Source organism: Furipterus horrens, unplaced genomic scaffold, assembly GCF_987537825.1.
Source record: "Furipterus horrens unplaced genomic scaffold, mFurHor1.1.pri manual_scaffold_6, whole genome shotgun sequence".
NCBI classification, from domain to species: domain Eukaryota; kingdom Metazoa; phylum Chordata; class Mammalia; order Chiroptera; family Furipteridae; genus Furipterus; species Furipterus horrens.
The window spans coordinates 19658545-19678097 of NW_028327176.1; the positions used below are offsets into that span (position 1 = coordinate 19658545).

Sequence of the window (19553 nt, forward strand, 5' to 3'; positions counted from 1 at the left end):
CCCTTCCCTTAGGAGTCACAGTCCTCACTTGCGAGTTGCCTGGTGCCTGACAACAGCTGTTTTATATCTTTCGTCCTTTTTTTTAAGTTGTTTATGGAAAAAAGGCCTGTTTGGAAACAGTCATTCCACCTCGGACAAGCTTGGAAACCTGTCTTTTTAACCTAAAAACCAATCAACCAAACACACACCTTTTAAAATCATTGTTTTGTTTGAAATGGAAGGGGTAGTTGGCGGGTTAACTCACAGTGCTTATTGTGAGCAGATTATCCACTTGATTGGATTATCTGCTTTATGAATTGTGACCTCCCCTCCCTTTTTACAAACGAGTATCTCCCAGGAGGGCCCTGGCTGGTTTGGCTCAGTGGATTGAGCGTCGGCCTGCGAGCTAAGTGTCGCTGGTTCGATCTTCCAGTCAGGGCACATCAGAGAAGGAAAACTCTGACTCCAAAAAACCTCCGCTGCCTTGCGGCATACCTGTTCAGGGGAAAGGCTAAGGGAGTAAACCCCGACAGAAAATCCGGAGCCGGAGTCCCTAAGGCGGTTTGACATCGTAGTCAACACCGGCAACTCCTGCGGCGCACCTGAAGCCAAGCTGTATTGACTCCGTCTTTCCCTTGGATCCTTCAGCTGCGAAAAGAGGGGGGGTCTGCTGCATGGGCAACAGCAGACCCTCCATATCACCCTGCCCAGGCTCTGTAGCTTCAGCTTCACTGGAGAGGACACTCCAGCGTCATCACAAGATGTCGATTCAACACGGGAGGAGACAGATACCGTGTCACTCCCGAGTCGGACTGCACAACCATTCTCGGCGGTGCAGATAGACTCTTAAGAAGCTACATCATCGTCTCTCGAGACGGACGGCTGCCGATCTCCCAGGAGCTCTTTTCCCCCTGCTGCTCTTGAATTTCTTATACTAACTCCCTTAATGTGTGTTGGTGCTGGGAGTTCAGTGCAGCACCCCCCAGCCCATTGCTGTGTTCTTTGGTGGGAGTCCTTGCCCAGTTATTTCAGAGTTCTTCTAGAACCCGCCGGACCTGAGCTTCGGAAACTCTTTCACAGGAGTCCTGTTGAACAAGCGTACAGACCTCATACATAGCGGAGGCTATTTTAATATTAATTTTGATCTTAAAACATCTTTGGAAAAAATACATCTTCGAAGGATCGGAGGCTATTTGAGCAAACAACATACAGACCCTGGCTGGAGGTGTGGGTGTTACTGTGGGCGGGACTCAGAGCCTGCTGATAGATCCCCCTCCCCTTTACAGAGGTCCTGAAATCAAGGCATCCTTTGCGGAGGAGTGGCCCTGCATTCATGTCAGTCACGCTGCCAAGATGAGGTTCAGGCTCCTGTCCTCGGGTCTATAAAACTCTGTATAAGCCAGTGATCTGACGTCGCAGTTTATCACCTAGCTGGGAAATAAGAGAACGTTGTTTGGAGATGATTAGTATATGTGACTGGAGATGTGAAACGGGAAGTGAATGATGAAAATGGGACAGGAGTTCAGGTGTTACAAAGATCACGGTAGGGGTGGGTGGCATTTGGGAAAAACCTCACAGAAAGGGAGGAGGTTTCCAGCAGGCACGAGTTTCAGGGGCCTGTGTGCAGATGCAGGAGTGGTGAGCTGCTGCAGGGATGGGCCAGGAGCGGTGAGGGTGGAAAGGAGGTGGGGGTGAGATGTAGAGGGTCTTGAATGTATCTCATGGGAAGCTCAACTGTGTCGAAAGTTGTTGAATGAAGGAGAAAAAAAATTCAGAGAGCTGCACTTTAGGAAGACTAGTCTGTCCGCGAGTCTGGATTAGGATTGTGTTCCCAAACCTGCTGGTTCTCAAGCTGGACTACACGTTACAATCACCTGGAGAGTTAAAAAGTAAATAAATAAAAATACTGATGCCTGAGCCCCTTCACCCAGAGTTTGTGATTCAGTTTGCTGGCATTAGGCCTGTGTTTTGTTTTGTTTTGTTTTCATATTTTTTAAATTTTTTAATTAGAGTTGACATTTACTAATTAGTTTTGGGTATACAACATAGTGATTAGATAGTTATATAATTTAAAGCGATCACCCCGTAAGTCTGCTACCCATCTGACACTGTACATAGTTATTAACCATATTATTGACTATATTCCCTGTGCTGTATTTTACATTCCTGTGACTTTTTATAACTGGCGATTTGTACATCTCAATCCCTTCTCCTTATTCATCCCTTTCCCAGCCTCCCTCCCATTCAGGCCTGTGTATTGAGAGTTTTAAAAGCTCCCCAGCTGGTTCTAAGGTGCACCAAAGCCTGAGGACCACCTCCCAGCCCTCTGATAAGATCTTTTTTTTTTCTTCTTTTAAAGTATATTTTATTGATTATATTGTTACAATAGTTCCAATTTTTTCCCCTTTGCTCCCCTCCACCCAGCACACCCCCTCCCCCAGCAATCCCCCCCTAAGTCCATGACCATGGGTCATACCTACAAGCTCTCCCGCTTCACCCTTTCATATATTCTTCTTTTTTAAATAAATAAATGATTAATTATTTTAACAATAAAAAATAACAGTCCCTCCCTCTCAGACTTAAGACCCTTTGTAATCTTATAAAGGACAATGGGTGAAGGTCTCGAGCTCCTCTAGCTGCTTCGAGCTGGACATGGGTCGTCGTACCTACCTTTGGGTCCAGAAGTCCCTAATAAGAGTGCGGGTGTGGCGGGGAGGGTGGCGTTCCCACATGGGGAAGGATCGTGCAGACTCCAGGTCAGTTGGCTTGATAAGATCTTAATGTAATGTTTTCTCATTGTGTTGAACCACAGCTGGCCAGGAAAATCCAGAATCGATTGGTGGAAAAAAACATTTTTAAAGTACTTCTGTAATATTCATTTGTAATATTCCATATACTTCAACACCTCAAAATAACAGTTTTCTCATAAATGCCTACACATTTTAACATCGGCCGCGAAGTAGATGGTGACCACATGTATAAACTTTTGGAAGAGACCCATAATTATCTTGAGAAGTTGGTCACGTGGAACATTTTTTATTTTTGCATTAAACATAAAAGGGCAACATAAAACCGATGCTTTTATCACAGCAAGAATTCATTAAAATGAAAGCACTGGTCCTGTGAAAACACCAAACTTGCAATTATAAAAATAGAAAGCCTCAACAACTTGCTGGCGGAACATTGCCAGTTTCCAGATGCCGTTTGTCAGTGGTTTTCCAATGTGAGTGTGCGTCAGACCCACCTGGGGGGCAGTGGGCCTGCTGGGCTCCGGCTTGGGACGGAGCCGCCCGAGGATGTGCATCTGTAAAGTGTTTCCAGGTGCTGCTGCTGCTGCTGGCCCAGCCCCACACCGAGAAGCGCTCGCTGTGAGAAGCACTGCTGCAGGAGGCCCAAGTATCGTAGGAGGACGGCTTGATAAATCTGGTTGCAGGACACTAGGTTTCCTTTGCATGTCAGGTGAGGGGCTTGTCTTGACAGTTAGACAATTTGTGTCCCTTGCTCCCCCAAGACCCACCTCCCCGATCTCCCCCAGTACAAGCCAGCCGCTCCTGCCAGCATGCTCCAGGGGGCTGCTGCCAGAACCTGCTGGGGTAGGGAGCAAGAGGAAATTGTCTAATTATCTCCCTTATTGTCCTTTTAAAGTTGACTGCAAAAGGGTGATATTGTACATAGTCATACTGTTTCATACCATGTTCTTTTTCTTCCAGTAGAAAATTTTTATGGGTTTAATTTTTTAGTTTATTTTTTTCCCTGGCCCCCTACCACATACAAAATGTGAAGAGTTAAAAAAATCTCTACTCTTTTAAACTTCTAATCCATTCATGTCGTCCTATAGATGGTTCTTACTGTATCTTCTCAGTGGTGCTTGGGGAAGATTTAACTCCTTCGCCTCCATCGAGGGACTAGCTTTGGCAAACTGCTCTCTGCGGCCTTCCTGGTAGACTAGCTGACATTTGCAGTACACCTTGGGAGGGAGGAGAAGCGGAAATCATTCTCAGATGTTCCCCTGAAACACGTTTCTGATCGAAAGCATGAAGAGAATGCATACATGAAAGTGCCGGAGGGTGATCTCTGGCAGAGGCCCAGCCTGGAAAGGCCAGTCCAGTCTTCGCTCATGGCTGCTTCTGTTCTCTCTGGGAGGAGCCTGTTTCCATTCCTGGGGCATTCCATAAATACCTGTGCCCGAGAAGGAACCCGATGATTATCCGTCAGGAAAACGCTGATAAATTGGAATCCTGAACTCCAGAAGGGCATTGCTTTTGACTTTGAATTCTAGAAGCCTAATATGGAAACTATCCTTGGGGACCATTTTAGAACAAGCAGCTACTGCCCCCCGTCTGCCCCCAAACATGTACAGGTGCAGGGGCCAAGGTTAAGTAACTTAATCCAAGGTCACCTAGGGAGCTGGGTGCATTTTTCTTTCTTTTCTTATTTTTAAGAATCCTTCTCAACTTTTGGAATATTTGTCAGCTTAGTATTCTGATACTTGACACCCATTTCTTGCTGTTATTTACTATAACTAATAGTAGTCATATTGTAGAAAGATGCCAAAAGCGTTGTTTCTCTTTCATAATGAAACAGGTTTCAGAGCTTTCTAGTCTTCCATAACCGAGTCTCCTCATCTATTTTGTAATTGTCTGTGGACTGAATCTTGCAGTGCATTTTATGGGAGATTTAGTATTGTGGACTCCCTCAGGACCAAGGGTTTCCTTCTGTCAGAGGTGTACTGATAGCAACAGGTTGGCATAAATACATGTATTTATACAAACAAAGAAGGGACTGAAGACATCATATCCATATACCAATGACATTAACCTAATAAGGTTATGTCAGTAACATGTGAACTCCCACGGGACGTGTGACAAAAACCCACTTACATTACCCATGACTCAGGGCCCTGCTAACTTTAAAGCTGTGCTTGGCCACCACCATGGTGATTCCAGGTGCACACGTCTGAGCAAACAGGAGATAACAGAGGTTATTTCTTTTTGACTGCCTTTCATTCTAAAATCAGGGATGGTGTATAGTGCACTGCAAATGCATAAACATGTATATTGGATGACTCTCAACCCATTTAATCTTGAATTTCTCTCATGTTAAAAAAAAAAAAAACAAAAGTGGGTTGGACCAGATTTCAGAAAGCTTGTCTCTAAGCTCTGATTGCTTATGCAAGATGAAGTCTGTAGCACTTTTTGAGGGGTTGAGATTGGGCTTGGGCTTTTGTTCTTTTGCCAAGTCTTGTTTGACTATCTAAAATTTAAAATTTAAACCTAAGCCACAGAAAACAAATTTAAAGGAAGGGCAGAGCGTTCTCTTAAGTTGTTGCTGTGTTTTGGGCGCATTTCTGAGAGGCAGCTTTAGTGAAGGGATGAAGGATGACTTGGGAGCCAGTTCCCTGCATAAAAATCCTGGCTCTTCCATGTCCTTTCAATTGTGTGACCTTTGGCAAACTACAAAACCCATGTCTGTTTCTTCATCAGTAAAATGGTCAGAATAAAAAATCTACAAAATGGTTGCTGGGAGATTAAATTTGTTTATAAACAGTAGGACAGTGCCTGACACATAGGAAGATGTTAAATGTTAGCTACTATCACTGTCCTCATTGTCTTGATGTCTCTACTTATGGTTTTATTTTATCGGTGAATATCTGGGTACTGCTGTTAAAACCTGTGGAACAATTCGTGAAGTCTGAAATGCTCTTCTTTAAGCTTGTGTTTTGTATTATCTCTCTGCAGCCAACTGTGTTCCCCCATGCCAGAACGGAGGGATGTGTCTCCGGCCTCAGCTCTGTGTGTGTAAACCGGGGACCAAGGGCAAAGCCTGTGAGATAACGGCTGCCCAGGACACCTCGTCACCAGCCTTTGGAGGGCAGAGCCCCGGGGCTGCTTCCTCCTGGCTCCCTCCTGAGCAGTCAGCAAAACACACTTCATCTAAGAAGGCAGACACTCTACCAAGAGTCAGTCCCATGGCCCAGATGACCTTGACGCTCAAGCCGAAGCCTTCAGTAGGACTCTCCCAGCAGATACGTTCTCAGTGAGTGTTTTGACCTTCTCTCCTGCTCAGGAGCACCTCCACTGCTCTCTCAGATGAATTGCTTTCAACCACCCTCCTTTTCCTGCACTCTTGGCAGAAATCGCTTGAACAACAATGCCTGTCTTTCCTTTCCTTAAGGTTTTACATGTTATGCTTACGCGCCAAGTCTCTTAAAAAATATTTGATGTGTGTGTTTAGTCTCTGCAGGGAAGAGTTACTATATATAAGCACAAATCAGAGCAATAGTGAAGATTATAGGGGTCCAAGTTGGAAGGGAATAATAATAAAGATAATTGTTTGATTGTGGTAGAGCTGTGAGTTAAAAAATTCTTTTCTTGGCGGGGGTGCTTTAGAGTTTTGAAACAATAATTTAAAAAGGAAGACAATGTGATTTTAAAAGATGTATGGAAAAGTAGGAACTCTGCTTTGCACAGAGAAGGTATTCACATGAAAGTGAGTCCTTGGAAAGAGAATTTCCCAACCTCAGTAGCAGGTTAAGAGTATCTTCCAGTTGCCGTGCAGGTCCGTTTTTGGTGCATGAGCTTGAGTTCTATTTTGGGAACACGGTCTTTTCTTAGCATTAATGCAGTGCTATTCTGAACAAAATGAGAACCCTCGGATAAAGAATGCTTCTTCCTGTCCTCTGAGTCGCATTAGAAGCAGCTTCTTGGCGGCCCAGGATCCTTACACAGATTGTTTCCTTTTAATTAGCTACTCCACATGGATAACAAGATGCAGAATTGACTGCAACTATCACTTGTCATTTGTCTAGGAATGTAAAATACAGGAAGTTCTCAACTTAAAAACCGGCTTGACCCAGCAGTTCATTTGTAAGCTTGGAATTTGCTAGGTTTTCTCCCTCCGAGAAACAGCTTCCACGTGGTGATTAGGATCCAGTCAGCCTACAGACGTTATTTAATCTGTTCCTATAGATGAAATTATCCTAATTTATACTTCCCATTTGAGTAGGCCACCTACTGTCTCTGCGGAGTGGGGTTCTTATAACTTTTCCTTTCTCCTTTTCCCTCCTTCATCCTCTTCTTTTCGCTTTTCTTCTTTTTTTTTTTCTCATTCCTTGTCTCATACTTCAATTCTCCTGTGATAAATGAATTGGTGGGGGGCTAGTTTGAAATTTAACCACTTTACTGGCATTTCAGTTGGAAGATGTCAAAATATTTCGCAGCTCACAGCAAGAAGGAATGGTAGTTATGACTAATAACTTATAGTAACAGTTTTCCTAGCTAATACTTAGTAACTTAGCCAGGTAGTGTTTCAGATGCTTTGTATATATTTTTAGTTTACGACTGACAATGACCCTGGAAGGTAGGTTTTGTCATTAATTAACTGCATTTTACAGATGAGGAAAATGAGGTGCCATGTGGTTCAGTAATTTGTTCAAGGTCACGCAGTTAATAGGTGAATAATAATGGTAATAAGTGTTTGGATTGAAATGGAGGCAGGAAATGGAGAGTTAAGAGTTCGGCTGGAAGCGGAGGCAGGCAGGACCCAGTGTCCACGCCTGGAAGTAGAGGGTGGCGAACTTCTTCCCTAAAGGGCCCGGTAGTTTCAGCTTTGTGGGACATATGGTTTCTGTTGCAGCCTCTTAGTCCTGCCATCATAGCATAAAATCAGCCACAGACGATGCCGAAACGAATGAGTGTGACTGCTCCAATAAAACTTTATTTATGGCTATTGAAATTTGAATGTCATATAAATTTCACATGTCACCCAATATTATTATTCTTTTGATTTTTTTTCAATCCTTTAAAAATATAAAAATCTTTCTTAGCTTGTGGGCCATACAAAAAGAGGCTGTGGGCCTGCTTTTTGGCCCATGAGCTGTGGTTTGCTAACCCCTTCTCTGAAGGATAGTAGTGCTTCTTTTGTGCCAGAACACGAATGTAACTGTGTCCTTGAAATGATATAAAGCTTTGATTATATCATACTGAGACAGCTCTCTTCCAGCATTGTTCTGGATCTTAAAAACAAAGAACAGTTCTGTGTTGGACTATGCCTTGGCAATCAAGAGTCAGATTACTGTGCATGGCAATTGTTTTTCTTTTCCTAGCACCATTACTTACATAAACTGTGAAGTAATTTACAAGCGACATCATTCATCTTGAATATCACCATCCCCTGTTAGACTTTGACCCTCTGTGATGTGTATATATGGATTGTTAGTGAGAACCATATGTCAGATGTCAAATAAAGGAGCGACCTTTTTCTTTTTTCTTTTTTTTTGGTAGCAGCAGTATAATTTAGACAAGAATGTTGTGAGTCAAAGAGGAGGCTAAGGTTTCAGCTCTAACTTGGCTCTGGGAAAATAGAAGTCATTACAGGCATACCTTGTTTTATTGCACTTCCTTTTATTGCACTTTGCTTTATTATGCTCTGCAGATATTGCGGTCTTTTCACAAATTGAAAGTCTGTGGCTACCCTGTGTTGGCGCCATTTTTCCACTGGGCTCAATGATGGTTAGCATTTTTTAGCAATAAGGTATTTTTTAAAGTAAAATTGGGTACATTTTTAGGCATAATGCTATTTATTGCACACTTAATAAACTACAGTATAGGATAAGCATGACTTTTATATGCACGGTGAAACCAAAAATTTTGTGTGGCTTGCACAACACAATTTGGGGAACTAAGCCTGCCATATCTCCGAGGGATGCTTGTAGATAATTTGCTTTGGAGACTTCAACTGCTGAGCAAAGATGCTTTTTATAAAAGCATTATTCCAGGCTTGTGTATGCGCATGTCTGCTGTGTGCTTTGGGATAAGAAGAGATGGGTTGAGATACTAACAATTCTATTTCCTTTTTTTTTAAAATATTTTTTAATTGTTTATGCTATTACAATACAATTCTATTTTCTTAATAAACTTTTATAGGTTGCCCTGTTAATCTGAGTACTCCTGGGAGTATTATGATGTACAAGATCCAATTCTGTTCTTAAGGAGATTTTGAAATGAAAAATGATCTACAACCTGAGGGGGCTGCAAAGGGAGGGGGGCAGTGTGTCCTCTGTTGAATTTAGGTAATGACATGATCACCTGCAGTCATAGTCGATCAAACTGCCAAGGCAGCACCTGTGATGGGACCAGTTTGCCTACCTTTGAGAAATGTAATGATTCTTAAATTATATATTTTTAAGATTGCCTGCTTTTAGGGTGTTTCAAAGTTTTGTTTTTGCCAAGAGGGAGATGGATGAAACCTCCTTAAAATGCTTGTAGACATGAAGACACGTAAAACATCAGAATGTTTAGTGAGCGTTATGTCCATTACATAGGTTACACGATGCTACAGTTTTAATCACCCCCACCCCCACCCCCGCATGGCTCTCCCCTACCCCGCCCACCCCCCTCTCCCACAGCCAGTCTCCACCCTGTTGTCCCTGTCCATGGGTCATTTATACTAGTTCCTTGACTAGACCCTTCACCTTCTTTCTCTCCTTCTTCCCCTCTCCTCTTCCCACTGGTCACTGTCAGTCTGTTCCTTGTTTCCATGTCTCTGGTTCTGTTTTGCTCATTTGTTTGCTTTGTTCATTAGGTTCCTGTATTAGCTGAGATCACATGATATTTGTCTTTCACCGCCTGGTTTATTTCACTAAAGCATAGTACTCTCCAATGGAATCAGCAGGTTTTTATTGAGCACATTTTACGTACCATGCACTCTTCTAGGGGCTTAAGTTCGGCATTGAACAACTAAACAAAATCTCTGCCTTCCTGGAGTGGGCAGTCTGGAGAGGGGGAAGAGGAGTGAGAGCAGCATAATTAAAACATAGGTGAGCTTGTGGTTAAGTGCTGTGAAGAAAATAAAACTGCAGTCGTGGACAAGGGGAGCTGGTTGGGTGTGGGTGGGAAGGAGTGAGAGTGCTGGTGGTTTGAAATAGGTCACCAGGAAAGCCTCTACTGTGAAGGCGACATTTAGGCAAAGGCCTGACGCAGGTGAGGGAATGAACCATGAAGATATGGGGTGGAGGGGGCAGAGGCCCTGAGGCCCGTGTGTGTGGGGGGCATGTTTGGGGCACAGCTATGTTAGTAGAACTGGAACGTTAGAAATACACATTTTGGGCAGGTGGGTATTAGATGAATTGGTTTTATGTTTGGCTGAATTGGTTTTAGACAGCTTGATTTAGAAGCAGATACAAAGTGGTTCAGGAAGTCAAAGAAGGAGCAATTGTTTCCAGATTTTGGCAAGTCTGGGAACGCAGGTCCAGGGATGGCTCTGGAGAAGGTGGTTTGTGAGCTGGAAGAGATGGTTATATTTGGGTACGAAGAACTGGTGAAGCAGGGCGTCTCCAGGAAAGGCGCTGATGCGATGTCAGGAAGTGTGGTGTATTAACTGTCTACCGTTGTAGAACAGATCACTCCCAAATTTAGCAGCTTAAAACAATAAACATTTATTGTCTGACAGTCTGTGGTCGGGAATCCAGGAGGCGCTTAGCTGGGAGTTCTGGCTCAGGGTCTCTCATGCGGTTGCACTCAGCATGGGTGGCTTACAGGCAGCTGTCATTGCGCTGGTTGGTAATTTCATTCATTCTTTTTGTGGGAATTCATTATCATGGTGTTTCTCTTTCCAGTGTTGTGGGCCACATCATGACTATTCCATGAGCTGAAGAAAAGACCAAATGATGCTTCATCTTTCTGTATACACATTTTGGCAGTCACTTCTGATTCTCTGAACTCTTCCCTCACTTTATAATACTAGATTCTTTAGAAACTCCATATTAACACTTCAGGTTACTCTCATAATTGCATCCTACAGATGTTGTTTACATGTAGCTGGTGACAAGAATTGCCACTGTTTGGTCACAGGTGCATCCCCTGTGTCTGTCTTGAGTCCCCTGTATAAAACGGTGTTAATTCTCTTAAGTTAAAGTCAAGGAGACTCCACAAAGGAGCAACATTCAAAACTGTTTAGCTTCCCAGAGTTTATTCATCACCTGCCAGTACCATCATTCACATGTGTACTGAAGTTTCCTGTAAAAGTTTGTGTTCACCCTCATGCTGCCCAGTGAGGCTGGTTTGATTTGTGGAGATCAGCTGGTAATGACTTTCGGTTTTTTCAAGAATGTTGGTACAATTGACCACTGTTTTGCCGAATGGGGAGCTGTTATCTGTCCTGTGTAAGGAGGGAGCACTTTTGCAGAAGACAAGGTCCCCAGTCCCCTCTCTCTCAGCCTGAGAAAGAAGTCTGGTTTTACTCAGGATGTGGGTGTCAGATCTATCTCGAGAGCTCACACATATCCAGTCCTTTTTTTTTTTTCTTCCCCTGCTGATGGCCGTTTTCATCCTCTTATGGTGTGCTGATGTTATGAAGGATTGTGGTTCGTTTCTCTGGAAAAATTAGGTTTGTCCTGTCTCAAGCCAGTTGAGGGGACTGAATTTATCGAATGACATTGACTCTCCCTCTGTTCATCATCTTCTCGGGATGTGGCGAAGAGAAAAGAAGCAAATGAGAAGTGTCCTTTTAAAAGACAGAAATGATTCACGTGCGTTGTATATTTATCAGGTGAGTTTATAGCACACCAGCTATTTTCTAAATATAGAGAGGGCCCTTTAAAACCTGCATGGAGTCGATGGGTTCTACTTTCAAAGTTCTCGAGAAATAAATACTTCTCCTATACCACAGGCCTGTGGAGAGGAAGCAGTGTTAGGTGACGTCTGTGCTGCAGGAAGAGGGGGCTGCCCTGTCCTTTATTTTTGTCCCATTCTCAGCTTCCTCTCTCTCTGGTTAAGTCTTTGAAAAAAGCCATACGCTGTCATACAGTCGAGGTGGGAGAATTTGCAGAATGTTTCTTGAAGTATTCTGCTCTTCCAATGAACAGGAACAACAATAAGATGTAAAACTGTTCCCTTTATTTGGACTCTCTCATACCCCTAAGGAACAAAACACCTCATTATAAAACTACGCCAACAGTGAAAACTTTGGCAAGAATTTTTGAGCTTCTTTGTAGCACTCAGACTTGAGACTGGGACCTTGTCTGAACTTGGGAAAGAAGCTTAGGAAATGGCCAGCACTCAGTTTCTTCAAATGATCTCCCAGACTGTAGGGGGACTTGACTCAGGGTGAATCCCTCACTCCAACCCCCACTCTGCCTACCCTCCCCCGAGTTTCTCTTTGGTGCTTCCTGTACGTACCATTATTGTAACACCACACAGTTTTTCATCTCTTTATCTGCATAGGTACACAGAGGGGTTATAGTGAATGTTTCATACATTTCTTTACTCATCGTTTCACCTGGAGAAGAAATATTAATAATGTCTAAATCATTGTCCAGAAATCATTCCATGTATACGTATGTTGCAGGAGTTACCTTTTTCTCTTGGAATGATACTGTTTGCCTTTGTAAAGCAAAGTTCTCTGTATTCCTCGTTGTATTTGATCTGCCCAATTAGTGTATGGGATGGATGGTTTGATCTTTTCTCTATGATGGGGAAAAAAGGCAAAGGAGTACAGCTGAAGAAAAAGAACCCAATTAGGGTTCATTTCGGGACACTTTAGGGGGTAGGAGGAGAACTAAAAATTGAACCAATGACTGCTTTCAACATTTCATATGCATTTAATGTAAATTTAAAAAATTGAAGTTAAACTGAAATTACGTAGAGAAAAGTACACAAATCAGAAATGCACACGGCCTGGTGGTGATTCTGGAGCGATATCGCACTCTTATGAGTACCATCTACATCCAAGAGTAGCACATAGCCAGGACTACAAAGCCCCCTTGTTCCCAGGTCTGCCCTCTTCCTCCTCCCAGTGGGAGCCACTATCTTGACTTCTAACATGAGATACTAGTTCTGTCTCCCTCTTGCACTGTTAAGGACACTTGTAATGATATGAGGCCCACTAGAACACTCCAGGGTAATTTCCACATCTCAGAGTCATCTGGTTATCAGCCTTAATTTCATCTGCAACTTTAATTTCCATTTCCCACTCATGAGTTCTGGGAAGCAGTAAATGGACATCTTGGTAGGAGGCACACATACTTCAATATTTTCCTAGGGACCCAGTCTGGTCCTGGCAATCTTCCCTGCTACTCAAGAGGGAGCTGTAGTCACAAGGGATAGTAAATAATTATCAAAATACCCTTCAATGAATAGCAGAGCCAGCCCTTATGACTCTTAATAAAAGTTAGATTTAAACAAATCATGTAGACTTAAGGCCTAAATGTGGCTCCCACTGTTCTCTGAAACCTTGGGATCCGCATAGTCAAGCACTTATTGATGGAAGTAGGGGGTTGTGTGTGTGTGTGTGGGGGGGGGTCCAAGAAATCAAGAGCCTAGAAATGACCAAGCATGAAGAGGGGCCTGGGCTCTCCTTATGCTTTTAGCCTCATGGGACTGGGGACTGAAAAGTCAACACCACTGGTAAATAAGCACCTTTTGACATACAGCGGCCCCACCCCCTGACAAAGTGGCCTGTGGACTCTGGGGGTAATTAGGAGCAAGTGGGCAGATGTGGACAGGAATGGCAGAGGGCTAGGAGTCCCTGTCTACAACAACTAGACTGTGGCCCTTAAGCCTGACAGAGTGTTTTCCTATAGGATTATCCTTCTATGTCGAAATAAATTTGTGCACTGAAAATTGAACTAATTAGTTAGTTGTCAGAGGACTTGCTGCAAACTGACAATTAGAACCAGGGTGGGAACGCCCATGAACCCACTGAGAAGCAGTTGGAACAGCATACAGTTTGGCTGACACATGGGACCCGTGAGCTTTAGGCCAGGCCTGCATGGCTGGTGTCGAACATGAGAATGATATTTAGAGCCTGAATTTGGGTGTTGTGCAGATTAAAGTAAAAATTCCTCTTTACATTTGGCTATGTTTGGCATTCCATAGATACCGCCCCCCAAATCCTTCCAAGGTACCTCTGGGGTTGCACTAAATCCTCTTCCCTTGTTTTCCTTGGCGTAAGAGTTTGTTTTTGTTTGAGCAGAGTGTAGACTAAATTTTAAGACCGCATTTTTATAGCAGTTCCTTGCCCCAGAGTTGCCAGGGATCAGAAGAAAGAACCAATAAGATGTGTTTTCTGTCCGAGCGTGGTGGCGAGAACAGCCCAGATGATATAAAAATATGCCCAAATAGGAAATAAAAAGCGAAGTTAAATAACTTACGTGGTAAGTATGCTTAGGGTTAGTATGTTTTTACTGAGGTTCTTGAGGTGGAGTCTGTGCCTCCAAGGTGTTAGAGGTGACCCAGCAGAAAGAGCTGATCTATGGTCCTGGAGGTGAGAACTTCTCCGTGGAAGGAATGTCTGTACTTAAACCCAGAGGAAGGGAGAAACACTGGGTTTGCTCATGCAGGAGAAAATGTCTGCCCTTATTCAGGACTGCTCCTTTCAGGCAGGATGTTTATGTGTGTGTGCAGGGTGACAGTGGAGAATGTTCCTCTTCCCATTGGGGTTAGGTGGACTTCCCTGTGAGTGGGGTGCAGAGGCTTTGACTGGCCCTCTGTCCCCAGCGCTTGGGACTTTTATATAAAGTATGAGAGAGTTAAGTCCAAACCTGTGTCCACAACTAAAGGGATCTTTTCCGAATATGTCTCACCCTGCATAAGAGCCTCCACTGGTTTCTCAGTGCTCTAAGGAGAAAGATTAGTTCCCGCTCCCGAGGGATCAGGCTGCCTGGTATCATTTTGTACCATTTCCCCTGGTCTTGCCATACACAGGCAACAACCTGTCACCACGTCGCAGGCAGGTCAAGGAGCTCCTTCCTGCCACATTTTCTCCATCACGCCCACCCCTCTGTCCCACGCACGCACTCCTGTCCCTGTTTAACACCCACTCCTTCTGCTGCTCTCAGTTTCCTGGGGGAAGCATTCTCGGATACCTTGGTCGCTCCCTGAGAGATACAGGGGCACCTCGTTACTGGTGGTTAATTCATTCCGGAACTCATGATGTGTGCCAAAACCGATGCGTACGGAACGATGAGGCATTTTCTCTTGCGGGGCAGCGGCCCACAGGTTCTAGCAAGTGTGACAAATCCCGAGCAAACACCCAGTGCTGAAACGTTTCTTTTTCTCGTCAAAATGCGACATGTACAGTGTTGGATGAGTTCTGAAGCTGATGCATACCAAGGTGCAAGTGTATTTTCTTAGCACCACATTTTCCCTCCCTCCTGCCTTCACAGCATTCATTGTAATTTGTGTGATTTACTCTGCCTGGCACTGTGCGTACTTCGTGAACGAATAAATGAGGGTGATATCATGTGACTGTTCTGAATCCCGCAGTCTGACCGCGCAGGAATGCAGCCGCTCAGCCCTCTGGGCTGCCTCACTTTCCCCAAAGTAATGAATCACTGATGAGAGGAGGCAGAAGTTCACTCGGTCAGCCCACCCACCGTTCCAGGACTGTAGTGCAGCCCTGGTATCTCTATGGGAGATGATGGGACCTGCTTCCTGACCTCTCAACGTTACAAGGATTTTCCACCTATCAGAATTCATGTAGTGTCCTGTGTCTTCCCATCTTGATCTTGCAGAGCTAAGTCTCCTTGTTCCTTGCACTTCCTAGGATGCCTGTGATAGGCAGAAGGCACAGTCACAAACAAAAAGGGACAGCAGAACCCAGCCAGCCAGTCTCTTGGGAAAACTCCGGGCACTGACACTATAAATCCAGTTTATGAGCTTGAACTTTTTAGTACTCATAAATATTTAATTAAATATTAATAATTTAAACTTTGATGCAGAATTGGCTCACCTCTCATAGAAAGCAAACAGGGATGTCAGGCAGACTTGAATTATCTTTCACTTAGAGTTCATGTGATTGCAGAGTGATGGATATGATTCATGGAGTGAGCTGTTACCAAAACAAAGAAGAAATATTTTATCAATATCAGTATCTTTGAATAGAATTAGTCTGGATACTTGTCCTGTTTGAAACTTACCTGGATGTCATGGAAAATAGAATGACTGTATTAGGTTTTTTTTTCTTTTTCTTTTACCCACATGTTCCACAATTTCCAAACAGCATGGACCATAAAGTTTTATACCTTACAGGGGTGAATGCCTTGCCCAGAGTCACATGGGAAGGTAGAAGCAGAGCTGTGACTGGAACTTGACCTCTTACTCCATGTTCTCCTTGCTGTCTTTCAGTGCCATCAGCTGACTCTTTTTACCAAAACTGTGAAAAAAAATTTGCACGGTGTTATTGAAGCACAGTATTTTGAAGTATTTCTACAAATAAAAGGAAAGGGATAGAAGAGTGAAAATTTTTAGTTTTGAAAATCTTTTGTTTCATATATTTTTTAGTAAACCACTGTTGACCGACAAAATATTGTTTAATTTCGAAATAAGGTTCACTTAGTCAAAACATATTCTGTCTCTTGAAGAAATTGTGACAATTTCTTCATTATAGTAAGTTACCAATATAGATGTTGTTCCCAAATATTTGAAAATTAGCTGTGCTACCCTGGCCAGGTAGCTCAGTTGGTTAGAGCATCATTCTGATACATCAAAGTTGTGGGTTCGATTCCCGGTCAGGGCATGTACAAGCATTGACCAATGAATGAAGGCGTAAATAAGAACAACAAATTGATGTCTCGCTCTCCCTCCCGCTCTTTCTAAAATTAATAAATAAATTAAAAAATAAACACACAAATATAAACTAGCTGGGCTGTGTGTCACACATACAGAATTTATTTTTAAAACTTCTTATTTTAGGGCTTCCTTGACATAGACATCACTTTTACTGCTTTCAAATTGCTGCCTTTTATTTCTTTGCTTGGTGTTGGTGTTTTGCCAAGTGCTGGTCTTTGGAGGTTTGATGGACAGAATCTAAAGTGAGACATCATTCTTTCTTAATTTGTTCAAAGCCTCTTTATGCAGCAGCTAATCCTTCCTAATTATATTTCTAGGAAGAATGTTCTTAACTCAAACAGGAAGATGACATAGGCCCTTTGAGAAGATTAGGATGCACTTTACTCTGAGACATGAGATTTGAAAGGAAGCAGCCTTCATTTCCCATTTCACACTCCTGGGCACAAATAACTGTTTTCCAACTCTCCCCTTTTCGAAACTCTCTCTTTCTGTTTCTCTGCCATTCCTGTGGCTCCTACTTATCTGGACTTAACTAAGCTCTTTTGAAGGAGTAAAAAAAAGTTTCTAAAAATTCCATTTCCATGTATGAGACACGCATTTTACAACTTACTTGCCTTAACGCCTCGAACGGTGACACATGGATCTAAATTGTTGGAGAATTTAGGGGGAGAGAAATGGGGGAAAATGGGACAACTGTAATTGAAAAACAAAACAAAAATATATATATATATATATAAAATAAATAAATAAATTATTGGAGAATTTAGTGTGCATATTAGAACTACTTTATGCAAGGTTGAAATGCTTTGAAGTCTCCTTAATTAATTTCTCTTGTTTCCATGTTACTTTGTATTCATTTAATGTAGTGATTTTTTGGTAAAACTAAATGTTAGTCATTGACAGGTGTCTATTAGATGCTTAGTATTTTGGACAGCAAGCATGGTCACTGTCAAAACTTTGATACACCAAATAAATTTTAGTTTGTAAAGTCTTACTGGTTTTAAATATTCCTATGATGTGTGATTTTTATCACATTGCTCACATATTTATTTCAATTTGTTTTTCTTAGATATTTTTTTTTTAGTGAGGTTGAACCTTTTCTACATATTTATTAGCCCTTTGTATTTTTATGTGAATAATCTACTAACATTCTTTATTCCATTTTCTGTTACATGGTTTTATAAAATTATTTTATTTGTAAGAGCTCTTTTCATGTGAAAGTTCCCTTTTGTCAGACATTTCAAGAACTCTCAAAGGTGGGGGTACTGGTATACAAAGAATGTTATGAGTACTTATTTATTTTTATCTCAAAATTTGGAAGAAACTTCTTAAATTCAATTTTTGGGGACATTCCCATTGTTTATGAGGACAAGAATACAATCTATTATTTATTGAGTAATATATTTCAGAATTCTTCTGTCCTATGAGAGGCTTGCTGATTGATGCAGACATAAATCTTTATGTCTTACTGAATCGCCTATAACTTTCCAAGCATCAGTAGTTCTCAGTGCAATTCTAACTGGTTGCTTTATCTCAGGTCGCCATCCTGAAGAAAGAATCACAGTTCTCCTCACCTCCACAACACGGATTTTTAGTTTACTGTAGTTGACTCATTCAGTCTGTCAACAAATACTTATTGAGTGTTAACTGCATGTCTGGTAGTGATTCAGCACTTCAGTTTGAGGGATCAAGCTAACATTCCTGAAAAGTAGTTAATAATATAGGATAAGTACCTAAGTGACTGGTACCTATTATCAATTCTAGTGGAGAATTAGGAAGGGGGCAATCAGTGGGGATTGGAGCAAAGGAACACTTACTGGAGTCTGGAAGACTCGGAAAAGTCCTGTACTTGAAGGTCAAACTTTAAGCACAGGAAAGAATAGGATGGAAGATAGGTTGGGAGTGAGTGTTTTATTTCTGCACAACAGGTGGGAGACTGAAGAATGGCAGGAAATAAGATTGAGTGGGGAGGTTCAGATTATGGAAGGCCTTGAAATTCAGAGCAAGGGTCTCTGAATGGGGCTCCGAGAAATGGAGAGATGCCTCTAATAGCTGCTAAAGAAGTGTCAGGCTTACTTGTGGGAATCTCGGTCAGGTGGTTGATAGGCAGGTTAGAAAAAGGGATGCCAAAAGAGGCCTACCTCTCACAGTAGCTTCTCAAGAGGAAAGCGTATTTTCTTTAAAACGGAGGAGATGCAGACCATCTACCAGTCAAGAAGATGGTTCCCTTGGCTTCCAGCTAAGGAATTATGTGTAGTCTAATGATTCTCTCTCTATCTCTGTCTCTGTGTCTGTCTGTCTCTCTCTCTCACACACACACGTGCTCGCACACACATCAAATCAAATAATACACAATCTCCTCCACTTCGGTAGGGGGTAAAGTGGGGACTGCCTTTGAATGCTTCCTTTTCCTTATTCCACTCTATCCCTGGATTTATATTCACCAACCCATAATCAGAACCAGATTCTTCTGTGTTGATCAGATTTAACACTCTTGAAAACACATTTTGTGACAGTTCATCATGCTCTGTAGAAAAATCAAAGCCTCGGTTTCTTCTCCACATGTTCATCAGACTCCGATGTCCTCTCCTCACCTTTGCTGGCTCTAGCTGTCACTATAACCATTTCATGCTGCTGCTGCTCCTTGAACACAGATCTCTTTGCTTCCTCTCTTTGGTTTTCATGCTATTCTAGAATCCCACATCTTTCATGATGTCTTTACTGATGAGCTAGAAATGAGCCTTGGATAGAGTATAACCACCTGTGTGTTTCCAGGCTGTAGATATCTTTCTAGTTGGATTGCATTTTCTAGTTTCTAGTTGGATGGTAGGTATGCTCATTAGTTATTATGTAGCATAATTTAACAAAACGAATTACCCATAATTGAAGTCTGTAACAAAAAATTGCATTATTTATCGGGTGATGTTAAGTAATAAATAATGCAATTTTGTTTCAGATTTTGCTTCTGTTTGTTATTTAATTTAGCTATGGGACCAGAGGTTGCTA

At 42.4% G+C, this 19553-nt stretch overlaps 1 protein-coding gene across 6 annotated transcripts in view; it reads left to right on the forward strand.

Moving 5' to 3' along the window:
- LTBP1 (latent transforming growth factor beta binding protein 1) overlaps positions 1–19553 on the forward strand; it is a 376691-nt gene that overhangs the window by 37525 nt on the left and 319613 nt on the right. For all 6 annotated transcript variants that reach the window (XM_090281121.1, XM_090281125.1, XM_090281124.1 and 3 more), the window contains exon 3: positions 5718–6015. In XM_090281121.1, the coding sequence (XP_090137247.1) occupies positions 5718–6015 (298 nt within the window). The remainder of the gene's footprint in view (positions 1–5717; positions 6016–19553) is intronic.